This window comes from Schistocerca gregaria, chromosome X (assembly GCF_023897955.1).
Source record: "Schistocerca gregaria isolate iqSchGreg1 chromosome X, iqSchGreg1.2, whole genome shotgun sequence".
NCBI classification, from domain to species: domain Eukaryota; kingdom Metazoa; phylum Arthropoda; class Insecta; order Orthoptera; family Acrididae; genus Schistocerca; species Schistocerca gregaria.
In genome coordinates, this window is record NC_064931.1 from 649,503,581 (window position 1) to 649,521,415 (window position 17,835).

At 41.3% G+C, this 17,835-nt stretch overlaps 1 protein-coding gene across 1 annotated transcript in view; it reads left to right on the forward strand.

Annotated features, from left to right (window-relative positions):
* Nucleotides 1-207: 207 nt before the first annotated feature.
* The window catches only part of LOC126297636 (tetratricopeptide repeat protein 7B-like), a gene marked incomplete in the record, with an annotated part of 163,629 nt that continues 146,001 nt past the window's right edge, over nucleotides 208-17,835 (forward strand). Inside the window, 1 exon segment of the mRNA XM_049988662.1 lies at nucleotides 208-436. Within this exon segment, the coding sequence (XP_049844619.1) occupies nucleotides 313-436 (124 nt within the window).

The window sequence follows — 17,835 nt, forward strand, 5'->3', positions numbered from 1 at the left end:
TTGAGCAGAAAAAATCAGGTTTTGTGGCTATTTGATAATAAATATTGTATTCCATGCATAATCTATAATAATTTTAAGCTGAAAAGTCTCCCGTACACTAAATCAATGATGTAACATGTATGTTACGACACAGTAAAGTCTATAGAATCTGAGTCGTATCATTCGTTTCATCGTCTGCTAGAAAGAGTCGATAGTGTGTTATATGATGATCTTTGTACTTGAGTAGTGGTTGGCGGCCGATATGTGTAAGCGATTTGGGTAGTAGTGATGTTTGTAGTGGTTACCATCTGATGTTGTGTGTAAGGGAGAGCAATGACAGGAAAGAGCAGAAACTGGGTTCGAATCGAAGCAGATATTGTGAAAGGAAGAGAAGAAGGAAACTGGAAGAAGCTTATAGAACTTGCCGAACATTTAAAATCTAGGTCACCTAGCTCAGGTGTGTGTTTCTGATGTGATGTATTTTAGTGTTGTTGACATCGTTGAGTGACTGTTGCATTGCAAATTACGTGTTATTTAATATTGAGGATATACAAAAACAGTGTAAGAGTTTTATACATAGTAGCTGTTCGCTATTATTTTGCATTTTACACGAGTCTGTCTGGATGATGTACAACCGCAACTCGCCCCCAGATTAGTGCCAGCTCTTGTGTTATAATCTGTACGTGATCTCAGTAAACAGGCGTTGAAATGTAAGTTCCATCCTGCAGTTGACAAAAGAAATTCCATTGCTTCATACTGCAATCAAATATTCCCTATGTGTGTTGCAAACGTTCACACACATTTTTCCTTATTTGCCCCTTGAAGTTTACTAAATGACGCAATCTTAATTGTTTGGCATTTTACCATAAGACATACCTGCACCTAAGTCTTCCACTTTGCATTGACTCACGATTTGTTCATGTTATAAAATTTCTTAAGGTCCTGCTTTAGCAACATAGTTTATATTCGGCTTGCTTGGTGTAATAATTGTCACAGATGAAAATGTTAATGAAGAGAATGTACCATCGTAAAAAATAGTGCTGATTATTGTTTTAAAGGTTTAAATGAATCGTCAAGTATTTCTTTTTACTGTTTGCTAATTAAGATACACTGGAAATAAAGTTTCACATTAGTTTTCCTGTGGAACCATGCAATTTAATTTGAAGAACTGAATTTATCACCATTCTGTAAACCATTTATATTTGGGAATTTGTGTTGTTAGGCCCATGTTAATAAGGGCAAGATGACATGTACAACCTACTGCTCTGTTACAGTGTGGAAAAATATAAAAGGCACCTATCAGGATTTGCAACTTTTCCTGGTGTGCTTGCTTTTGCCAAGATCATAATCTCTTCTTGGATTGGTTTGTTGATCTTTGTTTCTTCTAACACTGTCGTTTCTGGCTATTACATCTGCATTTTTCTCTACATGCCCTCTTTGTGGTGCTACATGAGCAACACCTCAAGAAGTTTGGCCAGCAAACACTAAAGCCATTTGCTTTAGTGAGAAAAATTGTGTAATTGGGTTTACAAAGACAGTAAAATTTTATTAAGCCCAACTAGGCATACGATTTTTCATTAGATGCACATATATTTCGTAATAAATCGTGTTTTCACTCAAACTAAATAGCCAATTTAAGAACAATCACATCATTGTTGATATTCCAACAGAAAATAACACACAACCAACAAAATAACTTTAAGTGGTTAGTTCTTGGAAGATGCTGATAAAGAAATTGTATATAGATAGCAAAATAAAAGGGATATACTGAACCTGCTGATACCTTGTCCATGATGTCATCAAAACGTCACTTAAACCATTCATTGAAATTTAGTGATGTAAGAGCATTGTCATGTGTTAAAACTTGTGCCTAAGGATGGTAGTTCTGACATTTCTGTTTGCATGTATAATTGTGAAGGTCCACTTGACTGAACCCTATCATCCCCAGCATATGCCCTACAAAGTTTTTGGACTCAAATCCAACATAGGCCTACAGCCTGTGGGACATGTGGTAACAAAATTTCATGCCAACTATTGTAAGATTGTGAATTGTCATTAAACACTGGGTAGGGAATCCACTTCAGCTACTTAATCATTCTCCACAATTGATTCCCTATTATGCTCACTTTCCCTCACTTACTAGTCATTGTGTACTGGTAGTGATTGATAATTTTCACTCTGTTGAGGTCTGTGGCCAAAGTTATGTATTGGACCAGTCCATCCCCCACCGAAGTCTTCGTAGTTGTGACAAACTGATCTGTAGGACAGCCCGAGGCCTAGCATAGGTTGAAAAGTGACAATTTGATGGAGAGTTGGTGGAGCCAATAAATGTGAAAGCAGTGTGTTGGGTTGTGGAAACAAATTGACCTGTTAGCAAAGCATAATGTGTATGTCCACATCATATTGAAAAAAGCAGGGGGGGGGGGTGGGATTCCAATATATAACTTTTGCCGAGGTATTCCTTGTCTGCCAGCCCTGGACGGACCCATATCTGGAAGGTACACATGAAAGTGAGTGTTGAAAAATATGGATGTGATACTGTACAGGAAATTTACTGGTTTTGGAATATCTACGAACCATGCAGAGATGGGTATGTTACACAATGGTTGCAGTACATAATTACATTGAAGCATCAGTATGGCAGTTGAAGAAGGAAGCCTATATTGCACCCTGGTGAAGTCAGAGAGTATCATTCTGCAGTTTGTGTCATGGATGTGGCTCTACAGTGGGCACAGTGCAGCCCAACTGCTGAGATTCTTTTACATCTGTATTACTATTCCTCAAACCACCTTGTGTTGGGGAAGTGTACTCAATATGCCGCATTGCTCTCTCATATATCTATTTGCAAATGTTTGTGTTGGAAGAAAGGGCTGTTGCTATGCCTTTGTTTGCACATCAGTTTATCTGATGTTATTGTTGATCATTTTGTGAGATATGTATGACAGAGTAATACATAGCTTGGCTGTTCCTGGAATGTAGACTCCTCAAAATTATAACATTAAACTTTCCCGTGATGCATATTCTTTCATGTAGCATCTGCTACTGGAGTTCAGGGAAGTTCTCAGTGATGCACTTGCATTTACTGAGTGAACGTGTAATGGAATGTACAGACTTACACTAAGTCATCTGTGTCTCCTTTGTTAATGTCATCAATAAGGACCACAGATTGCTCTCAACAGTATCAGTTGACTGGAGGTGTTTTAAGCTACCTCCTTTGACAGTGAATTAAATTTCCTCGGAATTCTTCCAGGAATTTCAGCCTGGCATCTGCTTTTCTTACAACAAGTTTCATGTGGTCTACATATTTAATAGATGTGAATGTTTCCAATTACTGTGTCGATCTTATTATCAAACAGCGGATCACTTCACATATCTGTATACCATGTTACATTTGTCGGTTTGGTGTCGGGTTCTAGTCCCTGCTCCATGAACTGGCTTTTAGCTACAAATTTATGACATTGAGACAACCCTATATGGACCACCTTTGTCCAGTGACTATAGTTGGAATCATGAACGATGGCGGTTAGAGTTTAGGCTTGTTCTGTGCACCTACGTCACACGTTTTCTGAAAGTCAACAAGCGTTCAGTAGCATTGTGAGTGCTCTGCTGTTAATGCCGTAGCTAATGCAAGCATTAAATATGATCATAGCAAGTTGTTTAATGAGTTTCTATTTCATTTGTTGCAAGTTGTCGTCACTGATAGTAGTGGTAAGTGATAAATTCTGCAGTAGCAACTGAGAAACACAATTTTCAGGAATATGCTTCCTTCAATCAGAAAGCACGTGCATATGTGTACCACAAATGATGTTTGGAATTGCCAATAATGCAATTCCTGTCTGTGCCTCAACATGCGCTAACGTCCATTGTTCGTGGATTGGACTGTAATTACATAGTAATAATGTAATTACAATTTATTCCGTTTGTTATACCAGTCACCTCTGTTTCTGTGAAAATACCTCGGACACAGGGAAAAAGTTTGTCATATGCAATCACCAAAACGCACAATATAAAACACAGAGTTCGTCAACAATCCTTGGACAGATGCAAAAGTACTGTGATATGGTTGCTGTCATTGTGCAGTCAGCTCAGCATAGTGCCATTGGATTCAATGAACTCTTGCACAGGGTACACATTGGTCAACTCTTATTAAGTAAACTTATCCATAATGCTGTCTGTCATTGTTAACATACCACTATTGCTGCCAATAAATCAAACCTGAGACAGAACCAGGCAGCACTGAAGGAAAGATTTTGGGTAAAAAGTAAAGTGAGCATTACTGTTGTCAAGAGCAAATACTGTCAGTGCACGGTGCAAGTTTGTTTTCAAATAAGACACTCAGTCTTGGGTGTTGTGCAGATCTTTCCAACAAGATACAGGTGCAGGGATAAACGGGGTAAAAAATCAAATGAAATGCAGTAATTCTGTAATGACCTGCTGGAGATTGTTGGTCCTTTATGCCAAGAAAACTTGAAAACTGTCAGTAAAAAACTCCCAGAATTTTGTGTGTAGAATTCGGCTTCACGCTGCGTACTGTAAGCAGTAATGTTTCTGTAGCACTCTACGGGAGTAGTCTCAAATCTAATTTCACAAATCACCTTTCCCATTATGATGCAGTTCTGTCAGCAACAAAGTTTTCAGTCTAATCACAAAGTAGATATTTTATAAGCCCATATTCTGTTCACAATGTGGAAGTAAAAAAATATCAGTTGCCTTCAAAAAGTGAAGGAACTGCACTCCAATCTGGGTACTGGTATTCTGGTTTTCATGGATGGACTGCCTCTAGTTTCATATAAAAATAGTGCTCCATAATTCTATAACCAATTGAATTTGTCACGCGAACAATGTTCTAGGAAACATGTCAAATTTTGCATGAGAGGGAGGGAAGGTAGTGGTGAATAGGGAGACACTGAATGGGGAGAGTGATGGGAGAAGGTTGTGTGCAATCTGGATGTGCAATTAGTAGTGTGGGCAGAAGGGAGAAGGTGAGGTAAGGGAGTGGGAAGCAAGTTAGCAGACATTTAGGCCAGGGGAAGTAAAAGAGCACTGGATATGATAGAGAGAGAACTCCCACCTGCATAGTGCAGATAAACTTGTGCTGAAAGGGAGTGTCCAAATGGCCCATGTAGTGAAGCAGCTCACGAAGTAATTAGTGTTGCGGTGCACAGCATGTTTGGCAAATGGATGGTGAAGTTTGTGGTTTGCCACAGTTTGGCAGTAGCCATTACTGCAAGTGGACTATTAGTTAATTGTCATGCCCACACAAAGTACTGTACAGTAATTGCAGCATAGCTGATACATAACATGGCTACTTTCTCATGTGGCTCTGCCTTTTATTGGATAGAAGATGCCTGTGACTGGACTGCATTAGGTGGTGGCAGGTGTATCTACAGCTTATGCCTTGCATCTGGGTCAAGCACAGGGGATTGACTCATGCGGTGCAGTGTTGGGAGCAGTATTGGAGTAGGGATGGGCAAGGATTTGATGGTCAGCAGAATACTGCTGAGGGTGATGTGGGTAAGATATCTCTTGTCTCGGAGCATGACGAGATATATTCAAAGCCCTGGTGAAGGATGTGGTTGAGCTTTTCTGTGCCAGGGTGATACTGTGTGATTAGAGAAATTATAGGCTGTGGCTGGTTAATCAGGTTATTGGTGTTAATGAGGTGGTTGCACGGGATACTTATCTATGGATGAGTTGAATAGGATATTGTCTGCCAGTAAAGGCTCTAGTACGGTTATTGGTACATGTTTGATTATAGATTTGTCTTTTGAAAGTGAAATAATTGATTCATGGTTGGCTCAAAGCATTAAGAAAGAACTGGTGGGTTTGGCGTTGCCATCTCTTTCCTAATCCTCCTAGCAAACCATTTCCTGACTCTAGATCTACATCCACATTTATACTCTGCAAGCCACCCAATGGTGTGTGGTGGAGGGCACTTTACATGCTACTGTCATTACCTCCCTTTTCTGTTCCAGTCGCATATGGTTCGCGGGAAGAACGACTGTTTGAAAGCCTCCGTGCTCACTCAAATCTCTCTGATTCTACATTCGTCATCTCCTCGGGAGGTATAAGTTAGGGGGAAGCAATATATTCGATACTTCATCCAGAAACGCACCCTCTCGAAACCTGGCGAGCAAGCTACACCGTGATGCAGAGCGCCTCTCTTGCAGAGTCTGCCACTTGAGTTTGCTAAACATCTCCGTAATGCTATCATGGTTACCAAATAACCCTGTGACGAAACGCGCCGCTCTTCTTTGGATCTTCTCTATCTCCTCCATCAACCCGGTCTGATACGGATCCCACACTGATGAGCAATACTCAAGTATAGGTCAAACGAGTGTTTTGTAAGCCACCTTCTTTGTTGATGGACTACATTTTCTAAGGACTCTCCAAATGAATCTCAACCTGGTACCCGCCTTACCAACAATTAATTTTATCCACTTCAAATCGTTCCGCACGCATACTCCCAGATATTTTACAGAAGTAACTGCTACCAGTGTTGGTTCCGCTATCATATAATCATAGAATAAAGGATCCTTTTTTCTATGTATTTGCAATACATTACGTTTGCCATTCCCTGCACCAAGTGCCTATCCGTTGCAGATCTTCCCTGCATTTCGCTACAATTTTCTAATGCTGCAACTTCTCTGTATACTACAGCATCATCCGCGGAAAGCCGCATGGAACTTCCGACACTATCTACTTGGTCATTTATATATATATTGTGAGAAGCAATGGTCCCATAACACTCCCCTGTGGCACGCCAGAGGTTTCCAAAAACGACATGATACTCGAGCAAAAACATGTTCTAAAATTCTACAACAGATCGATGTCAGAGATACAGGTCTGTAGTTTTGCGCATCTGCTCGATGACCCTTCTTGAAGACTGGGACTACCTGTGCTTTTTTCCAATGGTTTGAAACCTTCTGTTCCTCTATAGACTTGGGGTACACAGCTGTTAGAAGGGGGGCAAGTTCTTTCGCGTATTCTGTGTAGAATCGAATTGGTATTCCGTCAGGTCCAGTGGACTTTCCTCTGTTGAGTCATTCCAGTTGCTTTTCTATTCCTTGGACACTTATTTCAATGTCAGCCATTTTTTCGTTTGAGCGAGGATTTAAAGAAGGCACTGCAGTGCGGTCTTCCTCTGTGAAACAGCTTTGGAAAAATGTGTTTAGTATTTCAGCTTTAAGTGTGTCATCCTCTGTTTCAATGCCATCATCATCTCGGAGTTTCTGGATATGCTGTTTCGAGCCACTTACTGATTTAACGGAAGACCAGAACTTCCTAGAATTTTCTGTCAAGTCGGTGCATAGAATTTCACTTTCGAATTCACTGAACGCTTCACGCATAGCCCTCCTTACACTAACTTTGACATCATTTAGCTTGTGTTTGTCTGAGAGGTTTTGGCTGCATTTAAACTTGGAGTGAAGCTGTCTTTGCTTTCGCAGTAGTTTCCTAACTTTGTTGTTGAACCACAGTGGGTTTTTCCCGTCCCTCACAGTTTTACTCGGCACGTGCCTGTCTAAAATGCATTTTACGATTGCCTTGAACTTTTCCATAAACACTCAACATTGTCAGTGTCGGAACAGAAATTTTCATTTTGATATGTTAGGCAGTCTGAAATCTGCCTCCTATTACTCTTGCTAAACAGATAAACCTTCCTCCCTTTTTTTATATTCCTATTAACTTCCATATTCAGGGATGCTACAACGGCCTTATGATCACTGATTCCCTGTTCTGCACTTACAGTTGAAAAGTTCGGGTCTGTTTGTTATCAGTAGGTCCAAGATGTTATCTCCATGAGTCGGTTCTCTGTTTAATTGCTCGAGGCAATTTTCAGATAGTGCTCTCAGTATAATGTCACTCGATGCTCTGTCCCGTCCACTCATCCTAAACATCTAAGTGTCTCAGTCTATATCTGGTAAATTGAAATCTCCACCTAAGACTATAACATGCTGAGAAAATTTATGTGAAATGTGTTCCAAATTTTCTCTCAGTTGTTCTGCCACTAATGCTGCCAAGTCGAGAGAGGTAGGTAAAAGGAGCCAACTATTAACCTAACTCGGTTGTTGAGTGTAACCTCCACCCATAATAATTCACAGGAACTATCCATTTCTACTTCACTACAGGATAAACTACTACTAACAGCGACTAACACGCCACCACTGGTTGCATGCAATCTATCCTTTCTAAACACCGTCTGTGCCTTTGTAAAAATTTCGTCAGAATTTATCTCTGGATTCAGCCAGCTTTCTGTACCTACAACGATTTCAGCTTCGGTGCTTTCTATCAGCGCTCGAAGTTCTGGTACTTTACCAATGCAGCTTTGACAGTTTATAATTACAATACCGATTGCTGCTTGGCCCCCGCATGTCCTGACTTTGCCCCGCACCCTTTGAGGCTGCTGCCCTTTCTGTACTTGCCCGAGGCCATCTAGCCTAAAAAACCTCCCAGTCCACGCCACACAACCCCTGCTACCCGTGTAGCTGCTTGCTGCGTATAGTGGACTTCTGACCTATCCAGTGGAATCTGAAACCCCACCACCCTGTGGCGCAAGTCGAGGAATCTGCAGCCCACACGGTCGCAGAACCGTCGCAGCCTCTGATTCAGACCCTCCACTCGGCTCAGTTATTACACTTTCGAAATCCAAATTGGTCGCACTGCAATGGGTATTTGCATGGTACCATCCTGTGCCAACTTATAGTCCGTGGGGAGGAATCCTTCCAATCCAATCAAAACTTTAAACCCCTTCTCTGGTCCAGAGTCATTGATGTCATTTTCATGATCTGGACTCATGGCAGGGACAATCTTTGTTCTTTACTGCTTAACCGAGACACCTTCTCCAAAATATGCTTCACCCGGTCATTCTCAACTCAATGAGCCAATTTCCGAGATGTTGATCTCCATCTATCAGAGGACTCCATAAATGTGTCCGTTGATATCAAGCTTCGCCAACCACCAACAGTACTTCCACTTTGACAGCTGTCACCTGTTCGATGTTATAAGAGGTCTTACATACAGCCTTGGCATCTGTGGAACTGGCAATGGGAAGCAGTAGTTGTTGAAACATATTGGTAACTTTATCAGAGCCTTTATTGTCAGACAATATCCTATCCAGCTCATCAATAACCACGTGTCCTGCACCATCTCCTCCTCTGACACCAGTAATGCTGTTAACCAGCCACAGGCCAGCACTCCTCTAATCAGCCAGTACCACTCTGACCCTGAAAAGCTCAACCACGTCAGTCACGAGCACTTTGACTACCTCTCATCATGCGCTAGATGAGAGATGTCCTATCCACATCACCCACAGTAGTGTTCTGCTGCCCTCTCAATCTATAGAGTATCCTTGTCCATCTCTACTCCAATCCTGCTCCCAATACTGCACCCAATGGGTCAGTCCTTTGGGCTTGACCAAGGTGCAAGACATATACCTCCTACTGCAGTCCAGTCACTGGCATCTCCTACCCAATAAAAGGCTGAGCCACATGTGAAAGTAGCCATCTCATACGTCAGCTATGCTGCAATTACTATACAGCATTCTATGTGGGCATGACGAGTAACAAGCTGTCCACTTGCAATAATGGCCATTGCCAAACTGTGACAAACCATAACTTCACTATCCAATTGAGTAAAATCTCGATTTTCAGGCTGTGCCAATTCAAATAAAATTCTCAAGCTTTCCATGGCTATCTCTGCCATTGTCAGGTGTAAAACTACAAACTGCTTATGTACCCACGATTATGGCCACTGGCACCAGTCGGAGAGGGCCGAAACAATGGGTGTGCAGATGATGAGTTGAGCAGCTCCAGCTCTCCGCAAGACTGAGTGACATCAGATGGCGCAAGAAGCCGGCGCCACATTTCAAACTGCCACTCTCGCCTCCCTACAAGTGTTAAGCATTCATCATTGCTTCCTTTCAACATCCAAAGCCCTCCCCAGCATGTACCCCTTGTTAAAATTATTGCTGTTCATTCTAATCTCAGATGCTTCTTTTATAACGGAATCACAGTATGTTGACGTATGAGCCAAGACACTCATGTTCTCAAACTTTGTGTCCATTTACACAAAACTGAGAAGATTTTATTCAGATGTGTCACTGTGAAAGACTCTGAAGATTCACCATCCAGTTGCCAGACATTCTCTGCACCACAACACTAATGACTTAAACAACTGCTTCACTACATCAAAATAGCATTATTTTGATGACAATATGTCATTAGCATGCAGTTGTCTGACATGTTGTGATGTTTCACCTTGCACGAAGCTGAAATGACCATTGTGTGCAATAAATGAATATTAATATACAGTCAAATGTTGGTAACTTAATTCAAAAAGTTCTACATGACTGTGGTCCCCAACAAAGGAAGAATTCATTACCATCTATATGAATTCACTGGCATGCTCTTCAAACCACTGTAGTACCAATATGGCCTTGTGATACGTACAGTTATCATGCTGTAAGATATAGCTGTTAGGGTGGGTATAACAATGAAGGTATGCAGATCAGATGGTTGGCTTTATTACTACAGGCTCCATGGAATCCCAGGGAAAATCCCTTGTAGCATAATGTTGCTCTCACCAGCCTTTGTCAGTAGTGTAGTGCACATTTTGAGCAGCCATTTGTCTGGATGATGATGGGACCGGGCATGACCATCAACCAGGTGTAACAAGACATGTAATTCATCCAACCATGCAACATGTTTCCATTGACCCATAGTCAATCTAAATGATCCCATGCCCATAAAAAGCATAATTCATTATGCCATTTGGTATTAGAAAAGATACGGGCTGGCTGCTGTGGGGTTCCATGTTCAACAATGTGCATCAAACTGTGCTCTGAAACACTTGTTCCTGAACAATCATTGGAATGTGGTGTGAAAACTGTAACTGACCGCAGCCTATCCTGCTTTACAGAGTGGGTAAACCTCCAATCTCCACCTTCTGTGATGAGGTGTGGACGCCTAACACCTTGTTGTCTACAATAGCTGCTAAATTGATTCCCAATTCCCATATCCGTATCCTATCCATTTATTACTTTTCATACCATGTTGCATCACAACAAGGCACGTTCAGTATCGTGGTGGGCAGTTGTTATAATCGTGAATAAATGGGGTTAAAAGAATGGAAAGGAAATGGGGTGGAAAGAGATAGGAAGGAAATAATGACATCTACATACATACTGCACAATCTACAATACGGTGCGTGGCAGAGGGTACCTCGTACCACGACTAGCATCTTCTTGCCCTGTTCCACTCCCAAACAGAACAAGGGAAAAATGACTGCCTATATGCCTCTGTACGAGCCCTAATCTCTCTTATCTTTGTGGTCTTTCCGCGAAATGTAAGTTGGCGGCAGTAAAATTGTACTGCAGTCAGCCTCAAATGCTGGTTTTCTAAATTTCCTCAGTAGCGATTCACGAAGAGAACGCCTCCTTTCCTCTAGAGACTCCCACCCGAGTTCCTGAAGCATTTCTGTAACACTCGCATGATGATGATCAAACCTACCAGCAACAAATCTAGCAGCCCACCTCTGAATTGCTTCTATGTCCTCCAATCCGACCTGATATGGATCCCAAACACTCGAGCAGTACTCAAGAATAGGTCGTATTAGTGTTTTATAAGCGGTCTCCTTTACAGATGAACCACATCTTCCCAAAATTCTGCCAATGAACCGAAGATGACTATCCACCTTCCCAACAACTGCCATTACATGCTTGTCCCACTTCATATCGCTCTGCAATGTTACGCCCAAATACTTAATCGACATGACTGTGTCAATCGCTACACTACTAATGGAGTATTCAAACCTTACAGGATTATTTTTCCTATTCATCTGCACTAATTTACATTTATCTATATTTAGAGTTGGCTGCCATTCTTTACACCAATCACAAATCCTGTCCAAGTCATCTTGTATCCTCCTAAAGTCACTCAACGACGACACCCTCCCGTACACCACAGCATTATCAGCAAACAGCCGCACATTGCTATCCACCCTATCCAAAAGATCATTTATGTAGATAGAAAACAACAGCGGACCTACCACACTTCCCTGGGCACTCCACACCCTCACCTTCGATGAACACTCACCATTGAGGACAACGTACTGGGTTCTATTACTTAAGAAGTATGACTTCCAGCCATACAGGGCATTGCGGCATTGCAATGGTGAAAGATGAAAATTTGTTCTGGGCCGGGACTTGTTCCCAGATCGTACACTTCTCTAGAACAGTCGCCTTCATTACTGCTTCATCACAAATAGTGTTTGTTCTGTTGCAGTGGTCATAATGTTTTGGTTCATTAGTGTATGTTCCATTTACAAAATTGCTTCGTACTAACAAATCCTTAATCACTGCTCTGTTTACAAAGGCTGTCAGTAGAGATTTTATTGAAATTGAGTTGAGATTTCACAAATTTTGTTAAACCCTGACAGTGGTAATTCATACTCGGTGTATGTTGTATAGTTTTGTTAATTACATGGAAGTGACCCATTGTATTTTTGTCCTCTACTCAAGACAACTTGTTCCTTTTTCTGATTAAAAATCATTTTTTTTTACTCTAATCCTATGCATGTTTATAAATCTTCCTGGCAAATATACTGCTTGAAAGTCTCCTGAGCATGCAACCTGTTTGATTGCTTGTTGTAGAATGAATTTTCAACTGCATTAACATACCATCGTGGGTTACTCCTGCTATTCTGCCCCATAGGGTGCAATGTATTTGATTTCCATACACCCCTCCCCTCCCCCCACCTCACATCCCCTACTTCTTTCTCCCCCCCCTTCCTCATTTTTTGTTCTGTTTGTAAGCTTTGTTGCTGGATTTTGTACGCATTTCCTGTGAGGTTGGTAGTAATCGTAGTGGCTGTTGTGACCATTACAGAGAGAAGGCAGATAGGTCTATAGCTTTTATTTTATTTTTTTAAGCCTTGCTGTCCCATTTCTTGTGAAGTAGAACAATTACAGCATTATTCCATTTTTTCCACAAACACTCTGTAAATAATTTGGATATTTCTGTTTTGCTAACTTTCTTCCAGAGTGTGACGTTGACCCAAACAGAAGCCTAGAATGAATCTTTCACTCTTCGGCAGTGTGCAATGTTTTGAAATTTGCTTGTAGGGTAAAACTGTGTACTGGACTGGAACCTGAGCATTGCAGACAAAGTGCTTAGCCGCATGACCTGTCCTTGCAGCTTCACATGTGGCAATACCGTCCTATTGTATTCCAAATTTCTTAGAATTGTGAGTTGTGCCTGGATAGCTCAATCACTAATAGCAGTTTTTGTGAAAGGCAAGATTCCAGAGTCAAGTCACAGCCCACACACAGTTGCAGTCTATCAGGAAATTTACAAAGTTTTTATTTTCTTGATACTAGTACTGCTTTCAATTCTTTCTCTTACAAAAATTTTGTTTCAACTTTTGACAACCTCATGAAGACATTTATGGCCAGTTTTCTTAAATTGAGCATGATGGATTTTGCACATATTATTGTTTGTTCAAAACTTCTATCTTCCTCTTAATAATGGCATATTTCTGTTTGAGATTTGTGTTGCTTTCACTTCATTTGTATTTGCAGCATCTTTTGCTCTTTGCGTACAGTAACAAATTTCATTAAGTGAGTGCCTAGTTCACCTGACTGTATAATCTAAACTTTCTGAAATGAACTCTTTGCATAAACGTATTCTTAGATAAATCTTTGTAATCTCCTTTTCTGATTCCCTTTCTGACAAGTCTTCCTTTCTAGCATTCTCTATTTTAATTCTGCTTCTTAAGAGCCAACAATCACATGCAACTAGAAAATGGATTTGGGCCGTCATGTTCTATGCAGTTTCTTTATTATTTGATAAAATAGCGTCATTTTTATTTTTGGTCTCATTTGATTCTTGCCAAGTCAGTTTTCTATTTGCTTTCATTGAAACATGCGCTAAGGAAAAACTTTCTTCTCGGCAAATTATACTTACTCATAACGTACCATTTCAGGTTTTGTATGCAAAGTTTTTTTCTGGCTAAACATTCTTTAGTTTGCGTGTTACTGCTACATTTACATCTCCTTTTATCATTTTTGATGGGTGTTTGTCATTTATCACCTTCAGTTACTCTTTGTATAGTTCTTCTGTCTCATTGTTAGCTTGTGAGTTTGTTGATGCACAAACTTGAACAATTTCTGTGAAAAATCTTTTGTTGATTTTAAGAACAGGTCCTGTGAGGCACTGGAATGTGCCCATATAATGGATGGTTTTCCTCGTAAAACTGATTTGTTCTCTCTGCATTGGCAGCTGTTTCACAACAAATACCTGGTGACACTATGTCTGCAAGTTGGCAGGGTTTTAAAAGTGTCATGAGTTTCAAACTTCCTGTAATAAACCTACACAGTTCATCTAGGGTCTTCTAAACTTTGTTTGCATGAGTAGATTTGCACCGTATCAGGTACACATACTCTGCGGCACTAACATGTTACTAGTGCCGTTGTTCACAAGGTTTGTGTAGAGAGCCCCTCAAACTACCAATTACCTTGCAGAGGATATTATTTGTGGCTTCTACCACCTTTCTCGTATTCTCACAGGGCTGCTTGTACATCAGAGTATGACCCAGAGTGACTCAAAGATATTTTAGATGGGCTGTTTATACTGTTGTATCGCTTGCCATAAGATAAGTTTGCAACATGCCTGATGGTGCATAAGATGAACTGCAACCAGTTGTGTTGTAGCTGGCCTTATTCAAAAATGATTATTAGAGTTAACAAACTATCTCTTATTTGCTGCAGGATGATAGTTTTTGAGAGGGATGTCTTCTATGGGGAAGCCAAGCCTTTGAAAATGGTTCAGTATATCTGGTTGGAAATGTGCTGAGACACACCGTTTCCATCCTATTTGATTGAAATTCCTTTCGGAGAATGTACAATCTATTAATCTGAATCCTCTGTGATAGCTTCTTCCTTGTTGAAGGCCTCCATGGTCTTAAGTAATTCTGGATTTTCCCTTTTGCTTATCTACAGTTTTGATTGTTGCTACAACGATGGATCCTGTAAAAGGCAGTTGCCATATATTTTTGTATACTACTTCGGCATGTTTCTGTAGCTTCATGATAACTGTGCTGTCTTGCTTGCCAATTGTCCAGATGAATCCTTCAGACTTGACAGCCAGTAGAAAGAATGGTTGTCTATCACAACAATGAATCATGTCCCTTGTAAATTGGGTTTGAATTCGCTACTTGTCCAAACAGTTACAAGACATTCTGTCATATAATAATACTACTCAGATCTAGGAGCATGCCCAAAGATTTTTTTAAATATAGGCTGACAAATATGCGCTTTCTTGGATTCTGGTGAAGACTTGCATTGTGGACGCACTTAAGCACAGTTGTCAGGCCATATAGATGCTCTTAAAATGTATTCAAGAAAACAGCAATGGCATCCAGATAGCAGAGACAAGTCATCTATTTAATATGTCAAAGCAGATTGTCCATCTGTCACAAGTGTGTGAAGCATGGCACAGACCAAATGGTATAACTTTGAACTCAGAAGCCTTCAGCTGTTGAAAAAGCTGTCCTTTCCCAGTCAACCTCTTTGCACATTCATAATGAGGGTAGTCTTCTTTTTTGCATCACACAGTGCAAGGAATCATAAATTCTTCACAGTAGTTATGTAGCCATTTTGCTGGCTTTCTTCATCCTGGGGCTCACAGGGGAAGACTAAGGACTTTATCAGCTTAATGCTTTTATATTAAAGCAGCTTCTTCACTTCCTTCTGAATTATTTGTCATTCAGCTGGAGAGTGCGGACATATGGGTGGGATTATACCCAATGTCAACCACTCAAAGGGTATAAAACTTCCTGGCAGATCAAAACTGTGTGCCGGACCGAGGCTCGAACTTGGGACCTTTGCCTTTCGCGGGCAAGTGCTCTACCAACTGAGCTACCCAAGCACGACTCGCGCCCCGTCCTCACAACTTTACTTCTGCCAGTACCTCCTACTTTCTTCATCTTCTTTCAGGAGTGCTAGTTCTGCAAGGTTCACAGAAGAGCTTCTGTAAAGTTTGGAAGGTAGGAGACGAGGTACCGGCAGAAGTAAATTTGTGAGGACGGGGTGTGAGTCGTGCTTGGGTAGCTCAGTTGGTAGAGCACTTGCCCGCGAAAGGCAAAGGTCCCGAGTTCGAGTCTCGGTCCAGCACACAGTTTTGATCTGCCAGGTGTGTGTGTGTGTGTGTGTGTGTGTGTGTGTGTGTGTGTGTGTGTGTGTGTGTAGTTATATCTCCGACATACCGAAAACAGGTTCCTTGCTGACTACCTAGCTTACTTGGAAGATCTCTAACATGGTTTTTTCCCACCTTGTTTTACACTGTCTGTTTCAGTTGACTTGCTTTTGGTCCCCACATCTGGGGTTGATTTCCATCTTTTAAAAAAAAATTACTCAAGTGCAGGCCATAAGGGGAATGTCTCCCAATATCCATCCTGGTAACCAGTCCGTGTGGGGTGGGGTGGGGTGGGGGGGGGGGGCTCAAGTACCCATATGGTGCTAGCCTCCTGACAGGAAATGCATTATTGATGCTTGAGCTGTTACCTCCCCATGCATGCTGAGTAGTAGCTGCCTGTCCATTTGGTTCACTTGGGGTCAAGGCAATAGCCATTGTACAAGGTGAGCTTTGTTCTGACTGGGTTGCACCCATGGGGAGAGCCCTCACTTGAAATGGATGGCATTGTGGCAGATATTTGGCATCATCCAACAAGCATTTTTCTAAATGCCAATGCTTTGTTGCAGTTTACATGCTGCTTATGACACCCCATGGCATCATCACATTTTACTTACTCTCCATGACAGGGGCTTTTGCAGTTTCCTGTCACTTTCTATGCGTCAGTTTTTATTCCTCTGATCAATTTGGTTTGTTAATACCCAGATCATGAATTATAACTGATATATTTCAAAGACCTGAAGTTTGTTGCCCCACAACCTTTTGCCGTCTGTTCCTCTTGGAGCTGATAGCCATTATCAGAGCCCCGTGCTTTATTTAACAGAGCATCCTTTACCATGTTTTAATTTGTACTGACCCAATGAGCAGTTTCTAGGGTACTGATTGATGTTATTGTTGTCACCCTGTGATACCTGCTATTCATGACGTTATCTGTAACCTTAGCCATATTGCCTGCTCAGTTGCCTTTCTCTGGGTTAAAGCCATATCAATACCGTAAGGAATGAATTGGCTGACAGTTTAGCAAGAGAAGCAATTACTCGATCAATATTATATTTGACGGTCCCAGTTGCAGATTTGCTGTTTCAAATAAGGCCTCTCCTCACTTGGAGATGGACAAACACCTGGTGGGATACTGCCCCTTCTAACAAACTCCGTACAGTCTAGGAGGATACTGCTGCATGGTGCTCCTCCTTCCACTCCTCCCAGAAGAAATCCAACAAATCCACTGTCCTTTGTCACCACCCCATCATACCAAATTAATCCATAGTTCCATTGAATGTAACGAGCCACCACTATGTTATGGCTGTGGAGTCTTGGACAGTAGCTCGCATTCTGGGGGGACGCCCCTCCTCCAGGTTCATCATACTAAGCATGGCCTTACGGAATCTTTGCCTCTGACAGTGTGGATGTACATACATGGATAGCTATCATATTGTTGCTGTTACTAGCTGTGTTGGAAAGACTTTGGAGTGGATGGTCAGTCACTGCTTTGATGGATCTTAGAATCCAGACAGCTTCTTCAATTTGCCTTCAGAAAATATCACTCCATGTTTGATAACCCAGTGCTCTTGAAAGTGGCACAACAGGCTTTCCTTCACTGACAAAGCTTAATGGGCACATTGTTTGACATTGAGAGGGTTTATGATACTGGTTGGAAGCATGTTATCCT